The sequence below is a fragment of the Strix aluco genome, unplaced genomic scaffold, assembly GCF_031877795.1.
Source record: "Strix aluco isolate bStrAlu1 unplaced genomic scaffold, bStrAlu1.hap1 HAP1_SCAFFOLD_108, whole genome shotgun sequence".
Classification (NCBI taxonomy): domain Eukaryota; kingdom Metazoa; phylum Chordata; class Aves; order Strigiformes; family Strigidae; genus Strix; species Strix aluco.
This window is the reverse complement of record NW_027436603.1, coordinates 24,755-52,524: the sequence shown is the minus strand read 5'-3', so window position 1 is coordinate 52,524 and position 27,770 is coordinate 24,755. Positions and strand designations below refer to the sequence as shown.

Here is a 27,770-nt window from a genome sequence, read left to right as displayed (position 1 = left end):
CATAGTTAACAAATCAGCAATTAGACAGCTCTCAACCTTTTCTCCTATCAGCATAAGACCACTCTCACACGCGCTGTGCAGACCAATCACCCTCTCGTTCACGTGCTGTTCTCGCGGTAGCAACTTCTCACAGTTCGGTACTTTTCCACAGTTCAGTGTTGCAGCTGTCCGTTGTTTTTCCCTGCCACCTTGGCATAGCTCAGCAGCCTCTTATCTTTCTTCCAAGGCCTGTTTTTCATCAAAGCCTAGCACTTTCTCACAGGCTGTGCAAGGCTGGCAGGCCAATGCCTCCCACAAAGTTCCTAAAATTAAACGGGTGTACTGGATCGGGTTGGGATGGAGTTAATTTTCTTCATAGCAGCTGTCATGGTGCTGTGCTTTGGATCTATGACTAAACCAGTGTTGATAACACACAAGTGTTTTAGCTACTGCTAAGGAGTGCTTATACAGTGTCAAGGCTTTCTGTTTTCCTACTCCACATAGATAGGTTGGTTATCAATTGCACTTTAGATGTAGCCCCTGTGGGGCTGTCCAACTGAGGCCCAGTGGCACTCACAAGTCAAAAAGGGTCCTGATCCACTCAGAATCCATTTACTGTCAATAGGCGATTGCTTTACAAGTGCAGAACCCAGGTATTATAAGAGGTAGTTTCTGCTATGCCTGTTGTTATTTTCCCATCTCCCTTAAAATGCAGCTATAGTTACCACCAAACCCCCTTGTGTCCAGGTAGTTAAAAATACCCCTAAGCCTGTGCAAAAGGGACCTGGCCCAAAGCACCTTGAAACATGGAAAGACTATTTGGCCCGGGACATTCCTGAAAAGGCAATCCTCATTTTGGTAGCAAGGGGTGGCAAGGCATGTAAGCCTCATATTGGGAATGGGAGTATGCTTTTTTTAGGGCCAGTTCTGTTCTGGATGCAGGAGCTGAATGCACCATTAGCAAGTTTGCTGACGATACCAAACTGGGAGATGTTGTTGACTCTCTCGAGGGACAAGAGGCCTTGCAGACGGATCTGGATAGATTGGAGCATTGGGCAATGATTAATGGGATGACATTTAACAAGAACAAATGCCCAATTCTGCACCTGGGACAGAGTAACCCCGGGCACAAGTATAGACTGGGAGAGGAGTGGCTGGAGAGCAGCCCTGCAGAAAGGGATCTGGGGGTGCTGGTTGGCAGCAGGCTCAACATGAGCCAGCATTGGGCCCTGGCAGCCAAGAGGGCAAACTGCATCCTGGGGTGCATCAAACACAGTATAACCGGCCAGTCAAAAGAGGGGATTATCCCACTGTATTTAGCTATGGTGCAGCCTCACTGTTACTGATTGTCATTGATTTGTTATTGATTTAAGTTGATTTGGGGGTTTATGATAAAAATGATCATAACTAAATAACCAAATAGAATTTTATAAGAATATTAGTTTTATAAAACTTAGAGAATAATTGTATATTGTTTTAAGTAACCATGGAAATATTGTGTAACCATGTAATCAGTTATGCTGCTATGAGCTCCTTTGTAAAGCCCCAAACCAAGGCTGCATAGACCAGTAATAATCATTACTTAGATAATTATGTTGTCAAAGTACTATTGTTAGACTGCTTGGTAAAAGTAATTTATTATCTTATAGACTAGGGGCTACATTGTAAGAGAGCCTTGAAGCATGTTAAAGTTGCAATGTGAGCCAAAGTCCTCGAGTCAAGGGCATTGGGGGGTCTTTTCTGAGGGGTCACAGTCTCTGGTGGTTGTAAAAGCAGTCCCCAGACTCATTTCAGGACTCAAGTGCGCATGACCGGAAAGAGGCGTGGATATGAAAATGAGTTACGGGAATTAACATGTTTATGTATGAGCACTTAATTAATATATATTACTGTATCCAATATAATCAGCATGTTACACGACTCAGGTGTGCGTTGTTGGTGAGACGACTCCCCTGCGCACCCGGCCGCTAATAAAAGAGTGTCTGCTTATCTACATCACATTGGTGTCGATAAGTTCTTTTATCCTGTTTTGGTGACATCACCTTGAGTACTGTGTGCAGTTCTGGGCCCCACAATTTAAGAAGGATGTTAAGGACCTTGAATGCGTCCAGAGGAGGGCAACAAAGCTGGTGAAAGGGCTGGAAGGCGTGTCCTGGGAGGAGCAGCTAAGGACTCTGGGCTTGTCTAGTTTGGAGAAGAGGAGGCTGAGGGGTGACCTCATTGGTCTCTACAGCTTCCTGAGGAGGGGAAGTGGAGAGGGAGGTGCCAATCTCTTCTCCCTGGGATCCAGCGGTAGGACGTGTGGGAATGGTTCAAAGCTGGCCCAGGGGGAGGTTTAGACTAGTACAGTCTTTCTAGAGAGGTGGTCGATGCCCCAAGCCTGTCAGTGTTTAAGAGGCATTTGGACAATGACCTTAGCAATACGCTTTAACTTTTGGTCAGCGCTGAAGTGGTCGGGTAATTGCACTAGATGATCATAGAATCATAGAATGGTTTGAGGTAGAAGGGACCTTAAAGGTCATGTAAGTTCCAACCCCCCTGCCATGGGCAGGGACACCTTCCACTAGATCAGGTTGCTCAAAGCCCCGTCCAACCTGGCCTTGAACACTTCCAAGTAGGAGGGCATCCATAACTTCTCTGGGCAACCTGTTCCAGTGTCTCACCACCAAAGAATTTCTCCCTTATATCTAATCTAAATCAACCCTCTTTCAATTTAAAACCATTACCCCTCGTCCTATCCCTACACCCCCTGATAAAGAGTCCCTCCCCATCTTTCCTGTAGCCCCCTTGAAGTACTGGAAGGTCACTATAAGGTCTCCCCGGAGCCTTCTTTTCTCTAGGCTGAACAACCCCAACTCTCTCAGCCTGTTCTCATAGAGGGGAGGTGCTCCAGCCCCCTGATCATCTTCGTGGCCCTCCTCTGGACCTGCTCAAGCAGGTCCATGTCCTTCTTATGTCGGGGGCCCCAGAGCTGGACACAGCACTGCAGGTGGGGTCTCACGAGAGCGGAGTAGAGGGGGAGAATCACCTCCCTTGACCTGCTGACCACACTTCGCTTGCTGCAGCCCAGGATATGATTGCCTTTCTGGGCTGCGTGCGCACATTGAAGCATTGTAGGTCCCTTCCAACTGAACTATTCTATTCTATTCTATTCTATTCTATTCTATTCTATTCTATTCTATTCTATTCTATTCTATTCTGTTCTGTTCTGTTCTGTTCTGTTCTACTCTGTTCTACTCTGTTCTTTACTTGCCACTTCCCTTGCCCTTTCTGATATTTACAAACTCCTTGGGGATTGCCCCCTTACACTTAAGGTTTTACATCTTATTCTTCACGATGTCCCTTACAATGTTCCCTTCCTGAAGGATGTGCACAATTCATTACCATTCAGTGCTGGGTTTTTGGTTTTTCTGCTGTCATCGACAGAGTCTGACCTTGAGGTCCCAACCATTTTGTTCTCAGCCCTCTCTCCTTTCCCTATTCTGCAGCTACCGATGATCCCTAAGACTCACCTATTACAGAAACCCCTCCTTTTTTCCACCTTCACAAGCTCTCATAGGGATTACAGTGTGAGCATGTATTCCCCCTACCAACACCATCACCACAGCTCTAATTACAGGGGTACTAGAACTAATTTTGTATGAAGGAATTCTGAAAAGAGCAACTCAAATAACTACCTGCCACTTGGCTTGTAGCCTAGACAGGATGCATTTTGTTCTTTTCTTGTAGATTGCCTCCTGTGACATCCTGCTACTCTGAAGAAGAAATCCCAATTCCCCATGACTCCTGGTTCACTAAATTTTCGGGAAAATTGGAAAAATCTGACTCATGGAATCCACTATTTCAATACTGCCAGATCCGTGATCTATCCCATGTATCATCAACAACAGGCCTGGCAAGGAACAAAAGGATGGTAATCAGTAGACATTGAAGCTTGCGTCCCTGAGCCATGTCTAGAGTTCATGTGTGAAGGAAATTCTTTTAGAAACTTTTGATATGTGCCTTAATTCCCCTATGTCTGTCTGTCTGTCATTTCTCAATAGACTCCAATGAACTGAGACGATACTGTCTGGAACATCTGTGCATCTTTATGATCTTCATGTCCTTCTGTATATATTGACTCTACATATAACCGTACTTTATGTTAGCTAACCTGTGTGCCTGTTATTTTACAACCCTATCTGGATGTGATTTTAACTATACTGCCCCAATTATCACTTATCAAGTACTGTCAACTAATTATACTCTCTACCACCACATCACCCCTACCCCTATCGGTATGAATTTATCTCTGATTGAACGGGTTTTGCCACATGAAGACTTACATCGACTATTGAAACAGGCAAAGGAGCAGGCACAACAAACTTTAATAGCTGTCCACCATGATATCACAGAGATCAAACAAATCCTGGAACATGTTCAAAAAATAGTCAAATATAGTCAGTGAGAATCCCTTCTAGGATGGTCTGCCACAGCTATGGAGATGTTCCACTTCATTCCCTTAGCTTTTCTACTTATTTTGAGCGGTTTCTTACTTGTTCTAGTCATCATATTACATATTCATGCTTGGCTTCTGGCTTGCATTATTCTGATGGTTTCTCGACACACCACCTTATTGACTGCCTTGACTCTAACCCTTCATCACTCCATGACCAAACTCCCCTCTGCACCTCACACCCTTGGGGAGGTGGGAGGCATTGACATCAGTCTTGGCCTTATGTCACCATGACAAGCTGACCACCCTTTCCTCCACTGAGTTGCATAAGCAAGGGTGGAAATGGGAAGCTAGTATTGCCTTATACGGTATTTCTTGGTCCCATGCACACCAAGGATGGAACCAGCATAGAGGGGGAAGCAGATGTGGGATGTGATGATTGGTTAACAAGTCCAGACAGTGCTTCCATGACTCAACAATAAAAGAGCACAGTCTGATCAAGCGAGTATTGTCTCGGCATGTTCATCGTGGTCTATTGAGAAATGACAGACTCAGATAGAGGAATTACGGCACATCTCAAAGGTTCTAAAGGAATTTCCTTCACACACAAACCTCAGACCTGGTTCAGCTGCAGAAATACAGCATGTTAATATTAATCTAATGTTGAGTAATTAATCTAATGATGAGTTCTTTAAGAATGTAAATAGACTTTCCTTATTAGCCAAAGAAATCTTACCCCAGCAGAATTTTAGCATGAACCTCTTTGTTAGTCCTTGAAATTTCTCTCAGAGAGGTAATTTCTGCATCAAACCAGAATCCTCTTTCTTCTGGAGCCTCAACATTGTAGTTAACCATCACCACATCACCCACTTTTAGTTCACTCCACTTCAGAATGGTTCTTGCTCGTGGTCGAAGATTTTTGGTGTCCATTTCTACTATGCCATTCTCTGGATACCTTGAAAGACAAAACCAAACAGAAGAGACAATTAGTACTCCCAAAGTAGTAAGAAGTAAGTTAAAGACAACATTTTTCAGAAGCACAATTTTCAAAATAACTTTTGGGAGTGTTAGTGCTTAACTCTGTTTAAAAATTTGTTTTTTCTAAATTTTGTATTGGCCTAAATGCAGACTAGTGACTTGACTCATCTCATAGCGGAAAAAACATCCAGCAATCCAAAGGAAAAAAATAATCCATGAGCATTTGATGATTTCTTTTCATAAGTTCAAGTTCAAGTTTTCACATAGGCACAGATCAAATCTGTTCTCAGTAAAGTCAAAGAACCCAATTAAACCAACAGTGAAAAAGCAACAAAGATTAAAACTTGAATCTTCAGAACTGCTCAATTCTAGTTTAACTTGGCTTTCATAATTTGTTACATTTCCACCAATTTCAGTAACAACATAACTAAGACAATGTTAGCTCATTTAAAAAAAAAAATCAACCCTACAAACACAGCATGTATAAAAAAAAATCTCGTGATGAAGATTGCACGAGTCCACATTCCATTTACCAAACAATGTTTAAAAAAATGGCTGGCTGTAGAAACCCATAACCAAAATCAGGACTATTTCTAAGACTTTCTAATAGACATGGCAGCTAACAGTTTTAAAGTGTTTTCTCTCCTCAGTTATAAAATTAAAACCTTATTATGTTAAATCAGGGAAGTATTATTTCAGGATTTCTCTTAATGAGATACAGTAAGGGTTGCAATATTATAAGAAATAAAGAACAGGCAGAAAGAAAAAAGACAGTTCACTATAAGGCATTTATGAGATTTTGGGTTCTCTGGAAGTTGATTGTTGTTTTTTTTTTTTTTTAAACTAGAAACCTGATTATCCCCCCCATCCCAGCTATATTATGAATAATTTCTAGTGAGTTCTATTCCCTTGACAAGTTGAGAGACATTCATTTAGAAAAATGTGATGGTTTAGCCCCTGCCGGGGTCTGAGACCACGCGGCCGCTGCCCCTCCCCCACAAAGGGAGTGAAAACACAAAGCCCCAAGACTGAAATAAGGAAAGGTTCAATACAACAATGCAATAGCAACACAACAAACAACAACAATAACAATAACAGTAATAGTGATAGCAATGAACAGAGCAAAATAGCTACCAAATACAGCAGTTTGAAGCACGATGTACAAAACCATGGTGGTCTTCCCTTTCAGTTGCTGTACTCGTACAGCTAGGGCGGAAGTGGGCTGTCCATGCCACCTTCTCATGTTTTCCCCATGGTCGCGGAGGAAGAACCACAGGGTGCCCCATGGTGTGTGTCTTGCACTGCCCTTCTCTTGGGTGGGGAAACGCCTGCTTCTAACGGCCGAGACATCGGCCCGTGCAGGTGGAATGTAGGACATGTCCTCTTCCACTTTCTGGAGCCTCTGAGACAGTTCCTCTACGGCTGAAACCAAAGCATGTTGGGAGGAAGGGAGACTTCCCTCATATGGCTGGAGATCGATAATCACTTCATCTACTGTCTGAGTCTGGGTGTCTCGCCACCAGGATGCTGCTGCTAATGCTTTGGAATGTGCCTCTGGTGCACTTTGCAGGAACTTCCGCCACATCAGCTGTGTACAAGGGACCTGATCTGGATCCATGGGTGACCGCTCATCATTCAGATCACCATAGACCATGTCAAACACAGCCATTTCCCTGAGGTTTTGGATGCCTTTCTCCATGTCGGTCCACTTGCCTAACCGACATAGAGCATCATCCTTGTAGGGGTACCTCTCCCTCACAGCGAGCAGGAGTCGCCTCCAAAGGCTGAGAGTTTGAGCCTGTTTCCCTATTGCCTTGTCAATACCAGCCTGCTTGGCCAAAGGTCCCACCTGCTTGGCCTCTCTCCCCTCCAATTCTAAACCAGCAGCTCCACTATCCCAGCACCGGAGCAGCCAGGTGCAAATTTGCTCGCCTGGACTGCGGCCGAAATCCTTCCGCATATCTCGCAACTCACTGAGGGATAGAGATCGGATGATTACCTCCGGCTCTTCCTCCTGCTCTCGTGATGGGCCTGGTTCATTATCACCCTGTACACTGCGAGGGGATTTTTTGGTATATTTGGTTTTCTGTATCGGGGCGACTGATATTGGTACTGCTTGTCCCTCCGGCTCAGCTGCTGTGCTGGTGGAGGCGACCGGTACTGGCACTGCCTGTCCCCCTGGCCCAGCTGCTGTACCAGCAGGTTCACCTTCAGATCCTGCAGCTCTCTCTCCCCCTTGAGGGCAGTGATCAGTGTTAAGGGCGATGCGGTAAGCATGGGCAAGCCCCCAGCACATCGCAGCGAGTTGCATCTCCCGGGGTTTGTCAGATTGGCAGCACACCTTTTCCAAACACTCCACCAGTTTATCAGGACTCTGCACTTGTTCGGGAGTGAAATCCCAGAACGTTGGGGGTGACCACTGACTCAGGTACTTGCCCATCTTCTCCCACACACCTTGCCATTTATAACTATCTGCCCTCGGGGCAGGTTTCCGGGTGGTGCTATTGTTGGAGAAGTACCGCATGGCCCAAAACAAGATCTGGCAGACACTCAGAAAGCACTGTGCTGTGAACACACTGGCCTGGGTGCTCCAGGGATAGCTGAAACTCTCAAAAACCGAGAGGATCTCTTCCCCTGGCTCACCCACAGAGGGGGTGAGACCCCTAACAAAAGACCAGGCGGCAAACAGGTACCGGTTCACCCCCACAAGCAGCGAAACGAGCCCATTATAAGCAGACAGTAACCAGTAGAGCAGAACAAGACCCTTGATACATTTTCCACCGAGAACAAACACCAGCACTGGGAACACACAGGGGATATAAGGATTAATCCAACCCCAGCATGCAAGCAAATTGCCCAGCATTGCAAACATTTCTTATCAAACAAATGCAAATGAAAACAGAAAAAATTACACCTAACAGATTGCTCTAACACACCTTCTCCTTTTGTCCTTATTTCAGTCTTCTCCAGCCCCACGTTGGGCACCAAAGTTGTGGTGGTTTAGCCCCTGCCGGGGTCTGAGACCACGCGGCCGCTGCCCCTCCCCCACAAAGGGAGTGAAATACAAAGCCCCGAGACTGAGATAAGGACAGGTTTAATACAACAGTGCAACAGCAACACAACAAACAGCAACAATAAGAATAACAGTGATAACAATGAACAGAGCAAAGTATATCTACCAATACAGGAGTGAGAGGAGCAGATGTATAAAACCATGCGCCCCGCCCTCCCGCGCAAGGATGTGACGGAACCAGGATGTGACGTCCGCATGGTATCTGAATAACCCGGCTAGAGCTCCCCCCCCCACTGCTGGGGAAACTTAACCCTATCCTGGTTAAACCAGGACACTAGTTGGCTCTCTGAGTACTTGTGACAAGACATTATTTTCCACAAACTTCAAGAATTTCCCAGACTTGCTTGACACAGCAGCATGGTATTCCCAGTTGATGCCTGGGAAGCTGGAATCTCCCATAAGGACAAGGGCTACCTATCCAGAAATTTCTCCTAATTGCCTATAGAATAACTCATCAGTGCTAACATCCTGGCTGGGCAATCGGCAGTAGATACCCACTACAACATCTTTATTTTCCATCCCCCTAATCCTCACCCAAAGGCTCTCAACCACATCACCACTAACTGTAAGGGCTGTAAAAAACAAGCCTCTCCCTTACACACAGTGCAACTCCTCCACCTCACCTGCCCTGCCTATCCTTCCTGAACAGCCCGTAGCCCTCAATCCCAGCACTCCAGTCGCAGGACTCATTCCACCAAGTCTCACTCATACCAATGATATCGTAGCTCTGGGAGCTGACCAACGCTTCCAGTTCATCCTGGTTTTTTCTCATACTGTGTGTGTTGGTGTACAAGCATTTCAGATATGCTCCGGAGCCCTCCATGCTCCAAGGAGCAGCAGAAATGTTCTCACTAGCATTGTCGCCCTCAGGCAATGCCATGCCAACCCTTGGCTTACCTTCAGCTCTCCTGTTGGTATCCCCTTCCCCCATCGATTCTAGTTAAGTTCTTTTCTTATGTTGCACAGTAAAAAGAGGCTTCCACCATAAAAATAGTGCTAGCTTTTAAAACTAGATGTTTTAATCAGGTCACAGCACAGGTTTAAAAGATGAAAAGAAAGCACCTACTACCCGGAGACAACTGCTGTTAAAAACACTGTTTCTTTTTAAGAAACATTAATACGAATGATAAATCTTAAATTAATTCCCCAGCATTTATTTATTTATGGGAATTTTAACAAGCACACACATGCTTTATAGCATTAAAGTCCTATAACGAATAGCATAGTTCGTTAGACCATAATAGCAAAACTCTAATCTTATTAAGGGAAGTAGGACTTGGTCACTTTCCAACATGCCTATCTGTAGTGAACAAGATAATTCAAAGGTCTTCGAAAAAATATACATTGTAGCTTACTTCATTGTTGCATAAAGAAATTTCTGCTGCTGATAGCAGCTTAAATGTGAGGGCTCTGACAAAGTCATATGTCTACTCTTCAACAGTTCTTCAACAAGGTCCACTGACATGAATTGAAACATTCTCTTTGAACTAAATGGCGTTTGGCTTTAGATATCTTCTATTAAATCTTACACCCTGTTTTGTTACTGCATAGATGAGTTAGGGAAAAAACTGAGAACTAATACTCTGTCTCTAGTGTTGTTTGCCTTCTACTGGACAGCTACACAGAATTTGCCTTGAATTTGTTAAAATATTATTCAAGTTTATTTGGGGGGGTGGGAACCCCACTACACCACACCAGTAACCACAATAGTTTAAATCTGTCTGTATCTTTATATAAAACAATGGCCCAATAATAAACACATCTATCCTTAATAATAAAGCTAAAGCAAAAAAGTGGTTTTCCCCACCATTTACTGCTCCTTTCTAATTTATCAAACTGTAGGATACGAATAATAACGTCGTAAGAGAGGTATAGAGCTGCTACTCAAATTGCAGTCTCATGGGACATAACTTTTCACGGTTTTAAAATTTTTTTTTTACTTTGTTTTTTGTGTTTACCTTTTGTCTTGAAGTTTTCCTTCAAAGGAACAACTATTCTACAACTATGTGATAATCAAAATAATTACCGTGAATTAAAATATGCACAGAAGCAATAGAACAGATTCATCTACAGATAATAATGATGCATAAAGTGACTGTAAGATAATTTACTTTTTATTGCAGAGCTTGGATAATGACATAGCATTATAGTCCAACGGACTTCCAAAAACTAAAACAGATGTGTTTAATATACTGATTGGACCTAGCCCCTATCTTACAATAAAACTTTTTGCAGAATTATTTGAAGAACAGAAAGAAATTTGAAAAAGAGAAAGTAGCATATAGTGGAGGGAGAACCAGTTTACTTTAACTCCAAAATTGAAACAGGACTTAAAAGTCAGAATACTAAAGAAGATGATAGATAAAAACAAAGTAGAAATATAGTTTATGTACACAGTAGAAAAATCTACTGAAAACTAACTGTAAACAGTATATGTAAGTGTGGCTAGAAAGATAACCAATATACATTGATTCTAATGTCATTATCAAGCAAATGATTTAAACAAGTGTGATTTATAGCATTTCTGGTACATAAGAGTCACTCAACACTAAGAGTTGTGTTGTCCCAGCTTCAGTTCTGTGCCATCTTTCTTATCCCAGTAAGAACTCTGAAAAGAATCTTTCACGATGTATTATTGACGCACTTTGAGCCTTTTTATCCTTAACAGCTATTCCATCTCTTGTTCTGAGACGCATCCAACGAAAAGAATCTAAAGAAGATTGTTGGGCAGCATGAATACCAGGCACCCAAATTATCCCATTTTATAGACAGAAGAGAAAATAACTGTTCTCCAGAAAAGAAAAAAGAAGGTCGTTATCACTGAGTTTCTTCTGTTACTGCCTACTCAGAGACTTAAGTTGAGAAACATTCCTTTGGAGGGAAAGAACGCTTAAAAATGGGTGAAACTTTCCCTCTCAGAATCTAGTTTTCCGGTTCCATGTGTAGAATGCTGTAAAGAAGTTTTGACTTCATGTTTTCACAAGATGATTGATGTTTCAAGAGTCCTTTTACATAGCTGTGGTGGTGCAACTCCCCACCTTTCTTGGGCCACTTGGTGCTTGGTGCGATTCCCCCCCGCCAGGCCACATACCAACCCAAGATGGATCGGGAAAAGCAACGGACCAGGGTGTTAAGGCACCCCCTTAGCGCACCTGGCTCCTGCCTCCCCTACCACTTGGGAACGGTAATGACAATCAATCACCTCCTGACAGCCTAGTACATCCGTACTTGGGTTGTGGCCCAAAGGAGGTGATACCAGAGCTTCAAGATCTATCAAGTTCTGGGCCTGTGCAACTGGTGGAAAGTACCAGAGTATTTCATCATCCAAGTTGGGCTGAAATGGAAAAGTACCTGATGAAAGTCAATTATCTTGGACCCTATAAATAGCAACCCTAAGCAAGACCCTTTGAGCTCTCCTGGATTGCAGCGGGCTGTGACCAGCATCTCCCCTGAGTTGGGATGCCTCTCAGGCACAGAGTCCTTGAGATTTAAAGACCGTCTACCGACAAAGCCAACTACGGGCCAGGGCAAAGTCAGACTTCTCGAGACTCAATTATCGCTCGTTGAGGAATGCCAATACATTGTGAGTATTTACTCTAAACTCGAGAAGAGGGAAATTTTAACTACAGACTAGCCTCTTCCATCCACCTCTCTACCTATTTCTGTGCTTATACATGCACATTTGCCTTCACGAGTGTGGGTGTCTACATATTTCACTAGATCCAAATATTTTTGTCTGTCTGTCTGTGTGTATGTTTTGCACTTATATATATATACACATATATATATTTTGATTTAAGGTACCTTATAGTAAGTTAGCGTGAACTTGTCATTCTCAAATCTGTAATTAAGTCACTGTTTTAATTATAACATATTCTACCAAATCACCTTGTTAATCTTTAAATTGGTCAATCATTAAGTGCTGCTAAAATTCAACCTTTTGATCGACCTCACACCATTAATAAATCTTGAATTGCTGCTAAATCATAACCGTGTCAAATATTATCATCCGCGACAATGCCTCTCTAATGGATGCTGCTTCCAAGTGCATATCTGAAGGTCTATTTTGAGGACAGAATTTCTTCTGAAATGAATTATTTTTCAGATGGTCACAGAAAAAAATTCCTAGAAATCATGCAAATTCTAGAATGGAACTTCCAACTGCCAAGCAATCAGGCTTTTGAAAGTTTGTTTTTTTTTGTTTTTTTTTTTTTTACAACTCTTCTATCAGCTCTGAACTATATGTCTTCCAGGAGTTTATTAAGAAAATTAATAAAAACAAAGCACACTTGGGAGCCCTTCTTTTCACTCATTTGTGCTTGATTTCTGAACTTCCAGACCACAGGAGAACTGTAAAGGAACAATATTCATCCTTATTATTCCATGCTTTTCTCTAGATGCCAAGTTAGCCCTGAAGTCATTATATGAGAAGTTACAGTCATTTTTTACCTTCCTCTCTTCCAGCACAGTCATGCATCTGATATCAGAGAGCATCATCAATTTAAGAAAAAAGTTCCCAATTTACAAAAAAGGATAAATTCAAAGTGACATAGTTTGAGGAAAGTATAATTGTAATATTTTCTTTAGAAAAAAACCCCACATGTAACCTTTTAACCATTCACCTCATGAAATTAAAAAGCCAGCCTACTTGAATAATGAAGACATTCATCTGGTTTTAGTCTAAATCAATACCTCTCTTATCTAGAAGCTGGATCAAGGATAAAAACCAAGGATGTTCTTATGCACTGCAAAAACCACACTGTTTACATGACTTCTCCATCTATTTATTCTACAACTTTTAGTAATGGGGTGCTCTAACTTTACGGATACGTGGGGAAAAAGTATGTAAACTGAATATATCTTCCCCCTCTAGGTCTCACAATTTCTGCCCGACATGCAAGTAGTCTCATTATTAAAAGATTACCAGGTGCAGAGGCTTTTACAGTTGTTACTACTCACCTTAAGCCTGGTCTAAGTAATCCTTTCAATAGGCTAAGGCACACCAATATTTATATTCAGTGGGACACAGGAGAGAAGCAGCTAGCATTCATATTTGTCCATACCCAACATCACAGATTGACCATCCAGATACTTTTTTATAACTGGAACACCATTTGACACAAGCCTTTGAAACTGAGGCTAACTCACACTTTTGGCATAATTTCTAAGTACATCAAGCACTATAATGCTGTTCCTCATTACATCATGTAAGGAATAAATTGTACTTTTATAGAAAACCTCTGACCTCAGATATATCTAATACTGTAATTCCACAAAAAAATAGTATATTTTCCATCTTATGACCTCCACCATCTAGACTATTTCTCTCCTTTCCATTCACTTGTCCTAAATAACAAACCAAAATAACCATAGAGAAAACAGATTAAATTTAGGTACTGCTACTTACTCCATGTCAGTTTTCATCCTATATTTAAACATGTTACTTATATGAATGACCACAATGTTAAATTAAAACCTAACCTCTCAAATATACAGGATGAGTATGTAACTGAGATAGCAGTAAATGGGAATATGCAGGGCTATGTAAATCAAGCTAATACAAGAGAAAAAACCATAATCTTAAAAAGGCTCAAGAACTAAGAAAATACTGTAAAATCTTCAGTTTTCTCACTTTCACTAAAGAATCCATGTCAGTAAAACCTGAATAAAAAAATATTACTAAATAGAACTATGGTTAGTAAAGGTGTTTTCTTATTTATTGACTTTCTTTCAAAATCCTATGGTAATCCTCAAGAGACAACAGAAGTTACATGCAGCAATTGCGCAGCATCAAGGCCTCTGCAAGAGAGAACCCCCTCCTTCCTGGACGTCCCTCCTTTATATACTGAGCATGACATTATATGATATGGAATATTCCATTGGCTAAATTGGGTCTGGTGCTCTGGCCGTGCTCCCTCCCAGCTTCTTGTACACCTGCACACAGGCAGGACATGGGGAATTGGAGACTCCTTGATCTCTTAGCAACAACTGTAAACATCAATGTATTATCAACATTCTTCTCATACCAAATCCCATACTGAATCCAAAGCACAGCACTATTCTAGCTACTAGAAAGAAAAATTAACTCTATCCCAGCTGAAACCAGGACAGATAAGAGACGCACAGGTGTTGTAATTAAATGGGAGGTGAACAGAAAGCAATGTATTGTGCTAAAGGAATAAACTGTGAGGTGTTAGTCCTGAGATGGACTTAACCTCCCTGTACATGGTCTGGCTGGGATGGAGTTAACGTTCTTCATAGCAGGCCCATATAGAACCGTGCTTTGGATTTGTGACCAAAACAGCGTTCTTAACACACTGCTCTTTTGTCTATTGCCGAGCAGCAATTGCGCAGCATCAAGGCCTCTGTTTCTCACTCTGCCCTTGCAGCAAGTAGGCTGGGTGTGTGCAAGCAGTTGGGAGGAGACACTGCCGGGACAGCTGACCCGAATTGACCAAAGGGATATTCCATGCAGTGTGACATCGTGCTCAGCAATAAAAGCTCAGGGAAGGAGGAGGAAGGGGGGGAATGTTTGTGGCTACAGTGCTTGTCTTCCGCAACCGTTATGTGTGCCGAGGCCCTGCTTTCCAAGAAGTGGCTGGATATCTGCCTGCTGATGGGAATTAAGTGAATGAACTCCTCTTTTTGCTTGGCTTGCGTGCGCAGCTTTTGCTTTGCCTTTTAAACTGTATCTCGATGCACAAGTTTTCTCGCCTGACTTCTACTTTCTCCCCATCCTCTGGGAGAGGGGAGTGAGCGAGCGGCTCTGTGGGTACGTACTTGGCTGCTGGCCAGGGTCAACCCGCTATGCCCCCTGTGACAATACAGGCTGTAGAGTGACTGGCTGGGTAGCAGCTCTGCAGAAAAGGACCTGGGGGTCCTGGTAGACAGCAAGCTGAACACGAGCCAGCAGTGAGCCCCGGCAGCAAAGAAGGCTAACAGCATCCTGGGCTGTGTCAACAGGAGCATAGACAACAGATTGAGGGAAGTGACTGTTTCCCTTTACTCAGCGCTTGTTAGATCATATCTAGAATATTCTATCTGGTTTAGGTCCCACAATGCAAGGAAGATTCTGACAAGCTGGCATTAGCCCAGTGGAGGGCTGGCAAGATGGCCGTCAAGATGTGCTCTGTGAGGAGAGGCTGGGGGACTGGGCTTGTTCAGTCAGGTGAAGGAAAAACTTGTCGGGGGGGATGGTGATGGTGGCAGCTAATAGCAGCCTTCCAATACCTACAAGGAGGTTGGTAGGACTTCTTAGCATGATCTTCTCCTTCCACCCCCAGGAAAAACACAATCATGCTCCAGTATAAATAAAGCTGATTAAGGTTCTCGGCTACAGAGGTGCGAGATATATTGTCGGACAACATTCAGCTTGCTCTTGAATTGACCAGTGTCAATACTAATGGGACAACTGGAAAAAAAACTCAAACAAAAAACCCCAAAATCCCCAGCTCTAGATCTCCGTTTAAGTGGAGACCTGTGGGATCTTTGGGGTTTGAAGACAGCTAGGAGAAATAGACTAAGAACTAGATCTATGACAGTGGAGGGCTTCATGTTGAGATCAAGGGTGAATAGCTTTCCAGTATCTCCTGAAAAAACATCATGGAGTAGTCAGTTCCAGATGTAAACAGAAAGAAAATGAGCGTTTGATTCCCCCCGCCCCCTTTTTGTGCGTATGCATTATCAGACCGGACCTGCCACAACAGCTGGGTATCAAATGAACTTTGCCGCAACACAAAGTCTCAGAAACAAAGCGTAGGTCTACTCCATGTTCCCAACCCCATCTCAAAACATTACAACAGACTTGTCCTTCAGCTGTAGCCTTCTTGGTGGACAGTTTTTCTACGCTGGATAATAATACAAGCAGTGAAGGAGAACCAGTCTAGATACTGAGATGATCTCAGTGAGGATCTGAGCAGCTGTCAATCTGTGTCAGAGGCAAGCCCCATAGTCTTCTGCATAATGTAAGAAAGACATTTTGATGGCTTTATGGGCACCAGGCTTATGGTCTCCATCTGCAGGTTGCTTGTCAGAGACATGCAGTTTCCCAAAGCAGAAAAAGCAACTGCTTCCATCTCTGGCAGGAATGCTCCTGTTGTGGGCAAGGAGCTTAAAGCCCTTCATCCGGGGTGAAATCATCTGCTGTAGGGGATAGAAGGAAGGAGAAATGAGCTACTTCATTGAAGAACACAGTAAGAAAAGGCTTGGTAAGAAAAGGCTGTCAAGGTGGATTGGTGTCACACAGCCTAGCCCAAACCGAAGCATCCAGGAACAGCAGCCATGCACAGAAGAAACTAACAGTAGAATATGAACCTCAAAGAACAAGCACAAAGCGATGACAAATAGGATAAGAACATTTGAAACTGAGAACTGAAGGACACACAGTACACAATACCCTATTTATCCATGTATTCTTCCTCCCTTGTGTTTGATACGTGTGCTCTACAGATACCAAAAAGGCAAAAAGACTAATGTCTGAAGCCAGCGTTGTGAGTGCATGCGCAACCACCCACCATGTGAATGTGCATGTTAACTACCACTCAAAGAACAAAGAAGGGGGATGTTGAAAGGTACATACAAAGTGTCACAAATGACGCCTTGTGTTTTGTCATATGTAGGTCCTTAACTTTTACCGAAGTCTCTGTTAGCTGATAAATGCATAGATCTTGCTTGCTAGAAAGTTTTAAAATAACTTTTCTCCCTGTAAGCTCAAACTTCTAATGTTTCGGGCCCATCAAGTAAATGACCATGACGTAAACAAAATTAGATAAGACCTAATGTTTTAAGATGGTCACTGGCTAAGAACACAAACCTGTGACAGATCGTGTTATAAGAAGACTGAGGTGACTGCATCTACTGGAAATGCTAGATCTTAAGGAACACATGAAGTAAAACTGACATCTTGTAAGCATAGGTACACCTATGCAAGTCAGATCTGCTTAACTATACTTTCTACTTCACAGGTGGCTTCTCCCTCGAATCTCTAACTTGCATAAAATGACACTATCTACAAAAGAGGAGCATAATTTAACTCCAGTAATTACAAACACACTCTCTCTCAAATTTTTGCCCTTTGCTCAATTAAATGCTTCTGTGATGTTACACAATTAACCAGTCTTAGAACCAGGTCTTTGAAAGCATACCATGATGCATATCTATCATTTTAGGGACAATTATTATTATTTTTTTTTTAAGAATAGTTCAGTTGAAAGGGACCTGTAGCGATCATCTAGTCCAACCGTAATGATACGGGGTGACTAAAGTTGTGAGAAAGTTCTGAAGTTAAGTATTTCGATATTTTTTAAAGTAAATTTTTGCTTTCAACACCGTAGCTATCTATTTGTGTGTGTGTGTGTGGACAAACATATCTGCAGATAAAAAAATTGATGATTGCAGATGTAAAACTGCATTTGAACTTTACATTCAGACAAAAGCTGTATTATCCTCCAAGGTAAGTATATAAAGAAAAGTTGTAACTAGTCTTGCCAAGAGCAGCTAAAAGATGTTCAGCTTGAGTCTTCAACATTCTTGTTTTTTCCCTAGCAAAACCGGTTTAAATTGTAATTATTAAAAACAACAAAACTTGTGATTGATACTTAAATTCAAGTTTTCAAAATATTTTTTTATCTTCAACAAGACTAATACTGAATATGCTTCTGTGCAAAGTAAACGTATGCTCCTTTACCTTTAATCTCACGTGCCAAAGTGCGATATTTTTGTTGTTCTCTGTAATAAAAAAATTCTCATTGATGCCGTTGGTTTAGAAGCTTAGTTAGCTGCTTCAGCAAATTAAGGCATCGTTAAAAAAACCTGGGATCCAGTTTATGTGAATGCATCGGTGCACAAGCTGGTGATGAGAAATCCCTGCAAATCCCACTGAGTTTATGGCACAAAGCCTCTACTCTAGCACAGCTGTCGTAGGTTCTGAAATTTGCTTGTACCACAGATTTTAAAAAATAAAAATAAAGAATCCCTTTGTACCCTCACTTCAGCTCGGAACTGATTTTATGTCCCCAGTGACCAGATTCTCTACAAGAAACCTCTACGTGAAATGCAGACCTGTCATTTCATGCGTAAATATTACGTTTAAAACAAAATGTAAACAATTCAAGCACCAGAATTTGCTCCCATGAAACACTTGCTTAGACTTCAATGGGAGGAACTGAGTATGAGCAGAGTAGGTTTTAAAGAAAATATTAACTTACGTTTTACATAGAAAAACAAGTACAGAAAAATCCAGTGCATAGTTTCCTTTCCTTAGAGATAGGGATTCTGAGTTTCATAAAGTCGAGATAAAGTTCATGCTTCACAGGAATTTGTGAATAAAAGAAAAAAACCCCTCGTTACTCTCAGGATATTCATTATATCTGACTGAAAGACATTATGGCTTTTTAATGTTTCTTTCTTTGGTTGCAATATTGAACTTGCTCTCTTTGATTCCAAGTTTCTTCAACAAAATTCTTTGTTTATACACACCAAATCATAACATATGTCCTCAAAATAATATCAGAAGCACTTACTCATCATACTTGATATGATAAATAGCTTCTTCATCAGTGTCTGCGCAGTCTGAGTAAGATGTGGATGGTGTACTGTCCAAAAAATTTGCATTCTCTCTAGAATGATCTTGACTTAAGCTTCCAGTAGTCCTTTTGTAGGAATTGCCACTCTTTGCTTGAGCTTTACCATTCTTACGTCCTTCTGTTGCTCGAGTAACATTTTCTATATGAGCTTCAAACCAGGCTCCAATGCTGACATCACGGGCATCCACCAATTCGTTTATCTAAAAGGAAAATTTGATAATGAATATTTATTTTCTATAATCCTGGTTAAGAACAAAAAGGAAAACTGACTAAACTACTTAACTGTCAGTGGAAAAAACCCTACGCTGCTGATTTCAACTGGTTTGGGCTTGGGTAAGTTAGAGCAACGTTCAGTCATTCAAGTGTTGTGCTTTAAGTGTTTTATTCCTCTACTCTTAATAAGATCTGCTATGAGCACAATTTGTAAAAAATATATTTTTAAAAGTTGAGGCTGATTTTTTTCTTTTAACCTACAAATTAGCTTAATCTCTATTTCCACTGAACTTTTTCTTGCTTCATGGAATTGTTCTTTATGACTAAAATAAGCACATATACTTAAAATAATAGCCCACAATCAGATTTTAAGATCTTCCTGGACTTCCAAATTGGAATTATTACTTAACCCTGATTCTTTTTGACCTGCACTGCTGCTGAATCCTTCAGTGTTTGAGAAAGGAGGGGGGAGGGAGATGGGCTCTCCGAGTCTAACAGGGCTGCTATCATAACCAAGCGAGACTGGTGCTTCCATAAATCTTTCAACTGCAAGAAGCAGAAGTCTCTCATGACTCTTCTCCTTTCTGTGCTCACAGTAGTGCTGGTTATGTAACTACTCTATTGTAGAGCATGTTTCATTAATTCATTATCCTAACATATTTTCTCAAGCCTTCAACTAATTAAATACATATTACTTCAGCAATACAAGATTTTTCCTGTGAGTCGAGTTCAAACCACTGAGGTATACATCGCTTCAGTTACATAGGCATTCTTTTAAAAACTGTAGTGTATAAACAGTTATTTTCTTTGAAATATTAACTGGATTAAAATAGTATTAAACACCTCCTCTTCCCCCCTCCCCCCCCCCCCACTCTTAAGGAACACCTTCGTACACTGCGCACCGAGTATAAGAAAACATTATTGCAACAGAACTGCTATGGAGCCATACCAAGTGAAGAAGATAAGGCATATGGAAGAAGACTCTTAAGACGAAAAACTTAAAGTTAATTCTAAAAATGCTCAGAATAGGTTCAATAGCTGTAAAATCAAATTGGGGGAACTACTTTCATGCTCATTTCGGAAATAACATTTTACCAGGAATGCTTCACAGATGTATTTTTAGTTTTACTTTATTTGAAAAACATCCTTTCCTTCTAATTTTTTTACACAAAGAAGGAAATTTACCTTCTAAAGACCATCTAAATGTCCCTTTAAAAAAACCCAAAACCAAACAAACAACAAAAAAACCCAGAAAAATTGAGCCCAAAAGATAACACGTTAACATAGCAGCCAACCTCAGGGCATGAACAAACTTGTTTTACCACACTATGATGTATGCAAGAGAACTGTGCATTTCCAAAATGTTTAATAAGCAGGCTCTGTACTGATACATATATAAAACTCATTTTTCTGGGATAAATTTATAAGGCGGAATTGCTTCAGGGGCTGTATTATGTGTTTACAGTTTTTGAAAATGAGGGCAGTTTAATTTGCCACAGATGTGTATGGTTTAATTTATAGCCTTAATCAAGCAGCAAGACAGTGACAGAGATGGCTATTTATTCTTACTACACCCAAAGACCAGCATCTATAAACAAAACAACATGAATGATATTAATCATCGGTATTTAAACTGAAGCAATCATTAGGTAATTTGAAGTACAAATGAAGGCAGTTCCTAAACTAACAATTTTACCGAGAGATAGAGGGTGAAAGGTAAGAATATAATGCATAAGGTATATATCACATTTCTTCTTACTTTTCATGCGCTTCCCTGAAAAAAATAAAAACATCAAAAAATTCAACCCTTTCCTTTTTTTCCCCCATGTAAAATCCCGGCATCCCATTTAAATCTTTATTCTCAACTCCCACAATAATAAAAGTATACCTTTTTAAAATATAAACATATAATAAACAAATAATAAAGCTCCACCTTGTTTTAAGTCAGCCTGCTGACCTATTTTAAACATAAGGAGCGTGTATTTCTGTAAGGAAACCGCAGGAAAACATCCCTATGTAACCTTAGGCATTTCAATTATTTCTAGCTTAAAGTGATTTGCAACTTCCTCCTCCTGAAAATGCAGTTGAGACACAGACATTATTGAGGTTTCCCCATCTGCAGCTACTTCTTGAGACTAGCTACAAAGAAGCCATGTTCTTCAAGCCAAAAAATATTAGAGCCAGAAAGAAGTAAGTCTCCTGTGATCGTTCCTCCCAAATGCATCTTTCTAGACTGTGACGCTCACACTTGGACAATAGACTTCCCAGCCTTGTAGAGAATAAAAGGCAAATAATTATGAGTATAAACCCTTGAGGACTATATCAGTTATTTTATATACCATCCTATTTATACCTGATGAACTAAAGATGTTGACAATAGCAGAGGGGTTCAAAGAAAAACTAAGGCATTCAGAAGAAGAATGTTAATCAGTGGTATAACAACAAAGCCTTTTTAATCTGTAACTCTGTTACGAATATAATTTGAATTGGTAAATCAACATGGACACTTTAAGCTTAAAGGCAGCCATTGATACGGAGAGCTTTAAACTAGATTTAGCGGGGTAAGGGGATGCGGGTTTGAGCAACAGAGAAGAGCCAGGGGCTGCTGATGTATTAGGAGCCAACAGGGAAACACCTGTGAAATGCCTCAAAGGAATTCAGGTGTGTTCCTCTAAAAAGGTGACAAGGTAGGTAGCCCAGCTGAAGTGCCTCAATGCCAGTGCACGCAGCATGGGTAACAAGCAGGAGGAGCTGGAAGCCACTGTGCAGCTAGAAAGCTACGATCTGATCGTTACCACCGAAACGCGGTGGGACGAATCGCACGACTTGGAGCCCTGCAATCGATGGCTATAAACTGTTCAGAAGGGACAGGCAAGGAAGGAGGGGCGGGGGGGGGGGGGTGTTGTCCTCTACGTAAAAGAATGGATTGACTGCACAGAGCTGTCTTTGAAAAACAGAGCTTATGGGTAAAAATTAGGGGCCAAGCCAACAAAGGAAACCTCGTGGCTGGTGTTTACTACGGGCCGCCCGAGCAAGGGGAGCCTGTTGACAAAGCATTCTTACTTCGACTACGGGAAACAGCACGCTCGCAGGCTCTGATCCTGCTGGGGGACTTCAATCACCCTGACATCCGCTGGAAGAGCAGCACAGCAAGCTGTAGGCGGTCCGGGAAACTCTTGGAGTGCGTCGAGGATAACTCCTTAATCCAGGTGATAGACAGCCTGTGCAGAGGAGGAGAGTTACTGGACCTGTTGCTTACCAACACAGATGATTTCATTGGAGAGGTCAAGACTGGTGGCAGCCAGGGCTGCAGTAATCATGCCCTGGTGGAGTTCATGATCTTAAGGGATATGGGCCAGGTGAAGAGTAGAGTCAGGACCCTGAATTTTAGGAGAGCAAATGTTCAGTTGTTCAAGGAATTAGTGGATGGGACCCCCTGGGAAACTGCCCTCGGATAAAGGAGCTGAACAGAGCTGTCAACTCTTCAAGGACATTATTCTTAGAGTATAAGAGCTCTCGATTCCCACATGTAAGAAATCAAGCAAGGAAGGCAGGAGACCAGCATGGCTGAGTAAGGGCCTCCTGGTCAAACTAAAGTGCAAGAAGGAAATGCACAGGCAGTCGAGCCAGGGATGTGTATCCTGGGAAGAATATAGGGACACTACCCAGAGGTGTAGGGATGGGATCAGGAAAGCAAGGGCTTCTACAGGTACATTGGCCAGAAAAGGAAGATTAAAGAAAATGCGCACTCCCCCACCCCCAATAAATAGGGCGGGAGAGCTGGTAACAACTGACATGGAGAAGGCTGAGGTACTCAGTAATATTTTCCTCTCAGTTTTCAATGGTAATCTCTCTTCCCAGATCTCTCAAGCCCCCGAAACTCAAGGCAGGGACTGGGGGAATGAAAAATTGGACATGAGCCAGCAATGTGCGCTCACAGCCCGGAAAGCCAACCGTATCCTGGGCTGCATCAAGAGAAGCGTGGCCAGCAGGTTGAGGGAGGTGATTCTGCCCCTCTACTCCACTCTCGTGAGACCCTACCTGGAGTACTGTGTCTATCTCTGGGGCCCCCAGCACAAGAAAGACATGGACCCGTTAGAGTGGGTCCAGAGGAGGGCCACGAAGATGATCAGAGGGCTGGAACACCTCTCCTATGAGGACAGGCTGAGAGAGTTGGGGTTGTTCAGCCTGGAGAAGAGAAGGCTCCGGGGAGACCTTATTGCGGCCTTTCAATACTTAAAGGGGGCTTACAAGAAAGATGGAGAGAGACTGTTCACCAGGGCCTGTAGTGACAGGACAAGGGGCAATGGTTTAAAACTGAAAGAGGGTAGATTTGGATTGGACATAAGGAAGAAATTCTTTCCTGTGAGGGTGGTGAAACACTGGAACAGGCTGCCCAGAGAAGTTGTGGATGCCCCCTCCCTGGAAGTGTTCAAAGTCAGGTTGGACGGGGCTTTGAGCTACCTGATCTAGTGAAAGGTGTCCCTGCCCATGGCGGGGGGCTGAATTAGATGGTATTTAAAGGTCCCTTCCAAGCCAAACCATTCTATGATTCTAAGCTTACAAAAGTTACAGGCAGCTCTGTGAGGGATGGCACAGGTGGTTAAAGGCGAGTGATGTGAGAAAAGGCCAGACTTCACAGACACCTGACAGGGAGCATTGGGGACCTTTTGGGGAGTGGAACCTAATAGCATACATGGCCGAGAGTGCCTAGGAACTGGTATCAGACATACCAAATATAGGTTAATATGTAGCAAAACTGGGACCAATGGGGGAAAAAGTATTTAGAGTTGGGTTGTTTATTTGGGAGGAGACTGAGGTGGAGAAAGGGAGGGATTAAGGTGGGTGGAGGAAGAACAAGCATGGGAAAATGGAGAGAAGGGGAGAATAAAAGGAGCTGGTTGTGTGTAAGCATGTCAGTATGCTTGTCTGGGCAAGTCCTGCGTGCAGTCACTGCAGTCTGTCCCATCTTCTTATTAAATTCTGTTCCTAACTCTTTTCTGTGTGAGCTCGATCTCTATTCTGTGTGTGTCTGTAAGCGTACGTATATGTTCTGCTAACAAACTGCAAGCTGGACTTAGCCGGCAAGTAGGAGAACATCTGGAAATTCCCATGGCCCGTGACTGGGTAAAGGGCCCAGGGTCTGGGCATGGCTACTGGGTAGCTACTGGGACCTCAAGTCCATGCCACTGTTCAAGGCACCTGCAAATGGGAGTGTGTCCATGAATCAAGAGTGAGGGTATGTTCCACTAGTGAACTTTAATCCTGATCAATCCTGTCAGGGCTCTGAGCAGCCTCACCTTTTGCCTACACCTACAGCCTCTGTCCATGACCCCACGACTGGAGCCCTGCAATCGATGGCTATAAACTGTTCAGAAGGGACAGGCAAGGACACGGGCTCCTGAGGTTCTTGTACATCTTTATGTAAGCTGTTTGATTCTGTTATCTAACAAACATCATTGGCTTTTTGTTGAGTACGTGGAACCTGGTTTCATCCTGGCATAAGAGGAAATACCTTGTTGGTGAGGCCACAGAGAAACAGAATAGTTTGGGTTGGAAGGGACCTTTAAAGGTCATCTAGTCCAACCCCCCCTGCAATGGCGGTCGACATGCCCTGAGGCGGTCGATCCCTGAGTGGCAGGGTGTGTGGGAGGATTTGGGCAGATGCCTAAGGTGGTTATCACCTCTGATAGCCTGGGATTTTATGCCTGGACAGGCACGTAATCCCGTTGAATCGGTGCGCCACTTGACAGAAGGGTGCCTTGCCTACCCCAATGAGACCCAGCAGCTCCTAGCGCTGTACTGGGGCATGGCCTGTGCCTATTGAGCCTCTGTTCAGCACCATCAGAGGAGCACGGGAAGGAGGGCCTTTACATCTGAGGACACAATTGTTGAGACAGGGACCCAAACCCCAACTACAGTAATCGCCCCAGTAGTCAAAAAGAAACACTGGCTGTGGAGGTTGACAGGTCCATACCATTGATTAGTAAGAGAGGAGGAGGAGGAAGGCTCTGATCAGGAAGCTGGTTCTTCAACAAAGAAACAGGAGGAGGAAGTGACAGACTTCACCCAAGAGGCAGAAACCACATGGTCCCTAACCCTGAGTGAACTTTGAGATCTGCGGAAAGATTACGGCCTTCAGCCAGGTGAGCGGATTGCTGCCTGATTGCTCTGATGCAAGGATACTGGGGCCAACAGTCAGGAATTAGAGGGTAAGGAGGCCCAGCAGCTGGTATCCCTAGCTAGGGACTGGCAAATTGACAAAGAAATTGGAAGAGAGGTGACAATTCTCAGCCTCTGGAGGTGGCTCCTGTCAAGTGTGAAGGTGAGATATCCCCTCAAGGATGATCTTGTAAATTACCGAGGGAAGTGGACCATTACTGAGGAAGGCATCCAGTATCTGAGAGAATTAACGTTGGTGGAAGTTGTCTACAGTGGACCTGGACAGAAAACAGGTCTCCAAAGATCTGGATGACATCCAGTGTACACGGGCCATGTGGAGGAGGTTTGTCCGGAATGCACCGGTGTTGTACTCCAACACCCTGACAATGATGGAGTGGCCAGACTTCAATACACCAACTGTGGAGAGACTGTCCCACCAGCTCCAGCATTTCAAAGAGAATCTCTCATCCTCCTCATCTCCATGGGCCAGCATCTCGGCTGTCAGGGGCACCCCACGGAGCCAGCCTCTCCTGGCCAGAGGGAAAGGGAGCCCCAGGCGCATGCTGCGTGGCACCCTCTGGATCATCCTGCATGACCAGGGGGAGGAACACGAGGAAGTGGGATGGTGAGCCCACCTCAAAGCTAGAAGCCCACATATGTGACTTGCAGGGGAAGACAGCTGCTAAGAAGAGGCCATCCAAGAAGGCTTTTGTTCCAGGTGCTGTTGAGACGGTAGAAGGCAACTGGCGACCAGCAATCCCCCAGATGCAGAAGAAGGACTGAGAACGCCTCTCCTCTTGATTTTGGTGAAAGGACTTCTGGTCTGACACCACAGGGGTCAGACAGTGAATACTCCAATGAGGAATAGAGGGTCCCTGCCTTCAGCCAGGCAAAGGAAAGGGATGACGGAGTGTACTGGACTGTATGGATTCGATGGCCTGGCACATCAGACCCACGGGAGTATAAGGCTCTGGGTGGACACTAGTGCACAGTGTACCCTGATGCCATTGGGGTACAAGGGGGCGGAACACATCTGGATTTCTGGACTGACAGGGATCCCAGTTGTTGTCTGTGTTGGAGGCTGAGGTGAGACTAACAGGGAACAAGTGGCAAAAGCACCCCATTGTTACCAGCCCGGAGGCTCCGTGCATCCACGGCATAGACTACCTCAGGAGAGGGTACCTCAAGGGCACAAAAGGGTACCAGTGGGCCTTTCATGTAGCCGCTGTGGATACAGAGAAGACTAAACAGCTGTCTACCTTGCCAGCCATTCAGAGCCATTCAACCCTCTGTTGTGGGGTTGCTGTGCGTCAAAGAACAGTAGATGCCGATTAGTAAGTGGGTAGCGCTGATCATGCAACGGGCTCGAATGGGGAACCCCAACCGCCCAGGAATCCTGGAAGAGATCGTGGACTGGCCAGAAGGCAGAGATTTTGGTGCATCGCCCGAGGAGGTGACTCGTGCCCAAGAGGCGCCACCATATAATGAGTTATCAGAAGGTGAAAGGCAATATGCTCTGTTTACCGACGGATCCTGTCATGTTGTAGGAAACCATCGGAAGTGGAAAGCAATGACACAACAGGTCGTTGAAGCCGTCGAAGGAGAAGGCAAGTTGAATCAGTTTACAGAAGTGAAAGCCATCCAGCTGGCCCTAGAGATTGCTGAATGAGAAAAGTGGCCAGTACTCCATCTCTGTACAGACTCATGGATGGTGGCAAACACCCTGCTACAGCAATGGAAACAGACCAACTGGCAGTGCAGAGGTAAACCCATCTAGGCTGCTGCATTGTGGCAAGACATTGCTGCCTGGGTAGAAAAACTTTGCTGTAAAGGCACATCATGTAGATGCTCACGTGCCCAAGAACCGCGTCACTGAAGAACATCAAAACAACAAGCAGGTAGACCAGGCTGCCAGAATTGGAGTGGCTCAGGTGGAGCTGGACTGTGAAAGTAAGGGTGAGCTATTCATAGCTTGGAGAGCCCATGACACATCAGGACATCTAGGGAGAGATGCAGCGTACAGATGGACTCGTGATCGAGGGGTGGACCTGACTATTGAGGCCACCCACCCGTGAACGTAAAACACGCGCCACAATGAAGCGAGCCACATGAGTAAAGCGTCCCTGGAATAGCGGGCGGTGCCTGGGATATCAATATAGCGAAGCCTGGTAGATTGACTATACCGCCACAAACTTGCCAAGGCGAGCACTGCATGGAAGCAACTATTGGGTGGCTAGAAACATACCCTGTAAACCATGACACCGCTCGAAACACCATCCTGGGCCTTGAAAGGCCAGTTCTGTGGCAACAGGACACCCCAGAAAGAACCGAGTCAGATGAACAAACA

The 27,770-nt window shown here is 43.5% G+C and overlaps 1 protein-coding gene across 1 annotated transcript in view; it reads right to left on the bottom strand.

Moving 5' to 3' along the window:
• The window catches only part of LOC141919050 (E3 ubiquitin-protein ligase UHRF2-like), a 76,505-nt gene extending 55,145 nt beyond the window's left edge, over positions 1-21,360 (bottom strand). Inside the window, exons 1-3 of the mRNA XM_074814048.1 lie at positions 21,283-21,360; positions 18,986-19,248; positions 5,151-5,369 (exon numbers count right to left, since the gene is read on the bottom strand). Coding sequence (XP_074670149.1) covers positions 5,151-5,369; positions 18,986-19,248; positions 21,283-21,360 — 560 coding nt within the window. The remainder of the gene's footprint in view (positions 1-5,150; positions 5,370-18,985; positions 19,249-21,282) is intronic.
• Positions 21,361-27,770: the final 6,410 nt, after the last annotated feature.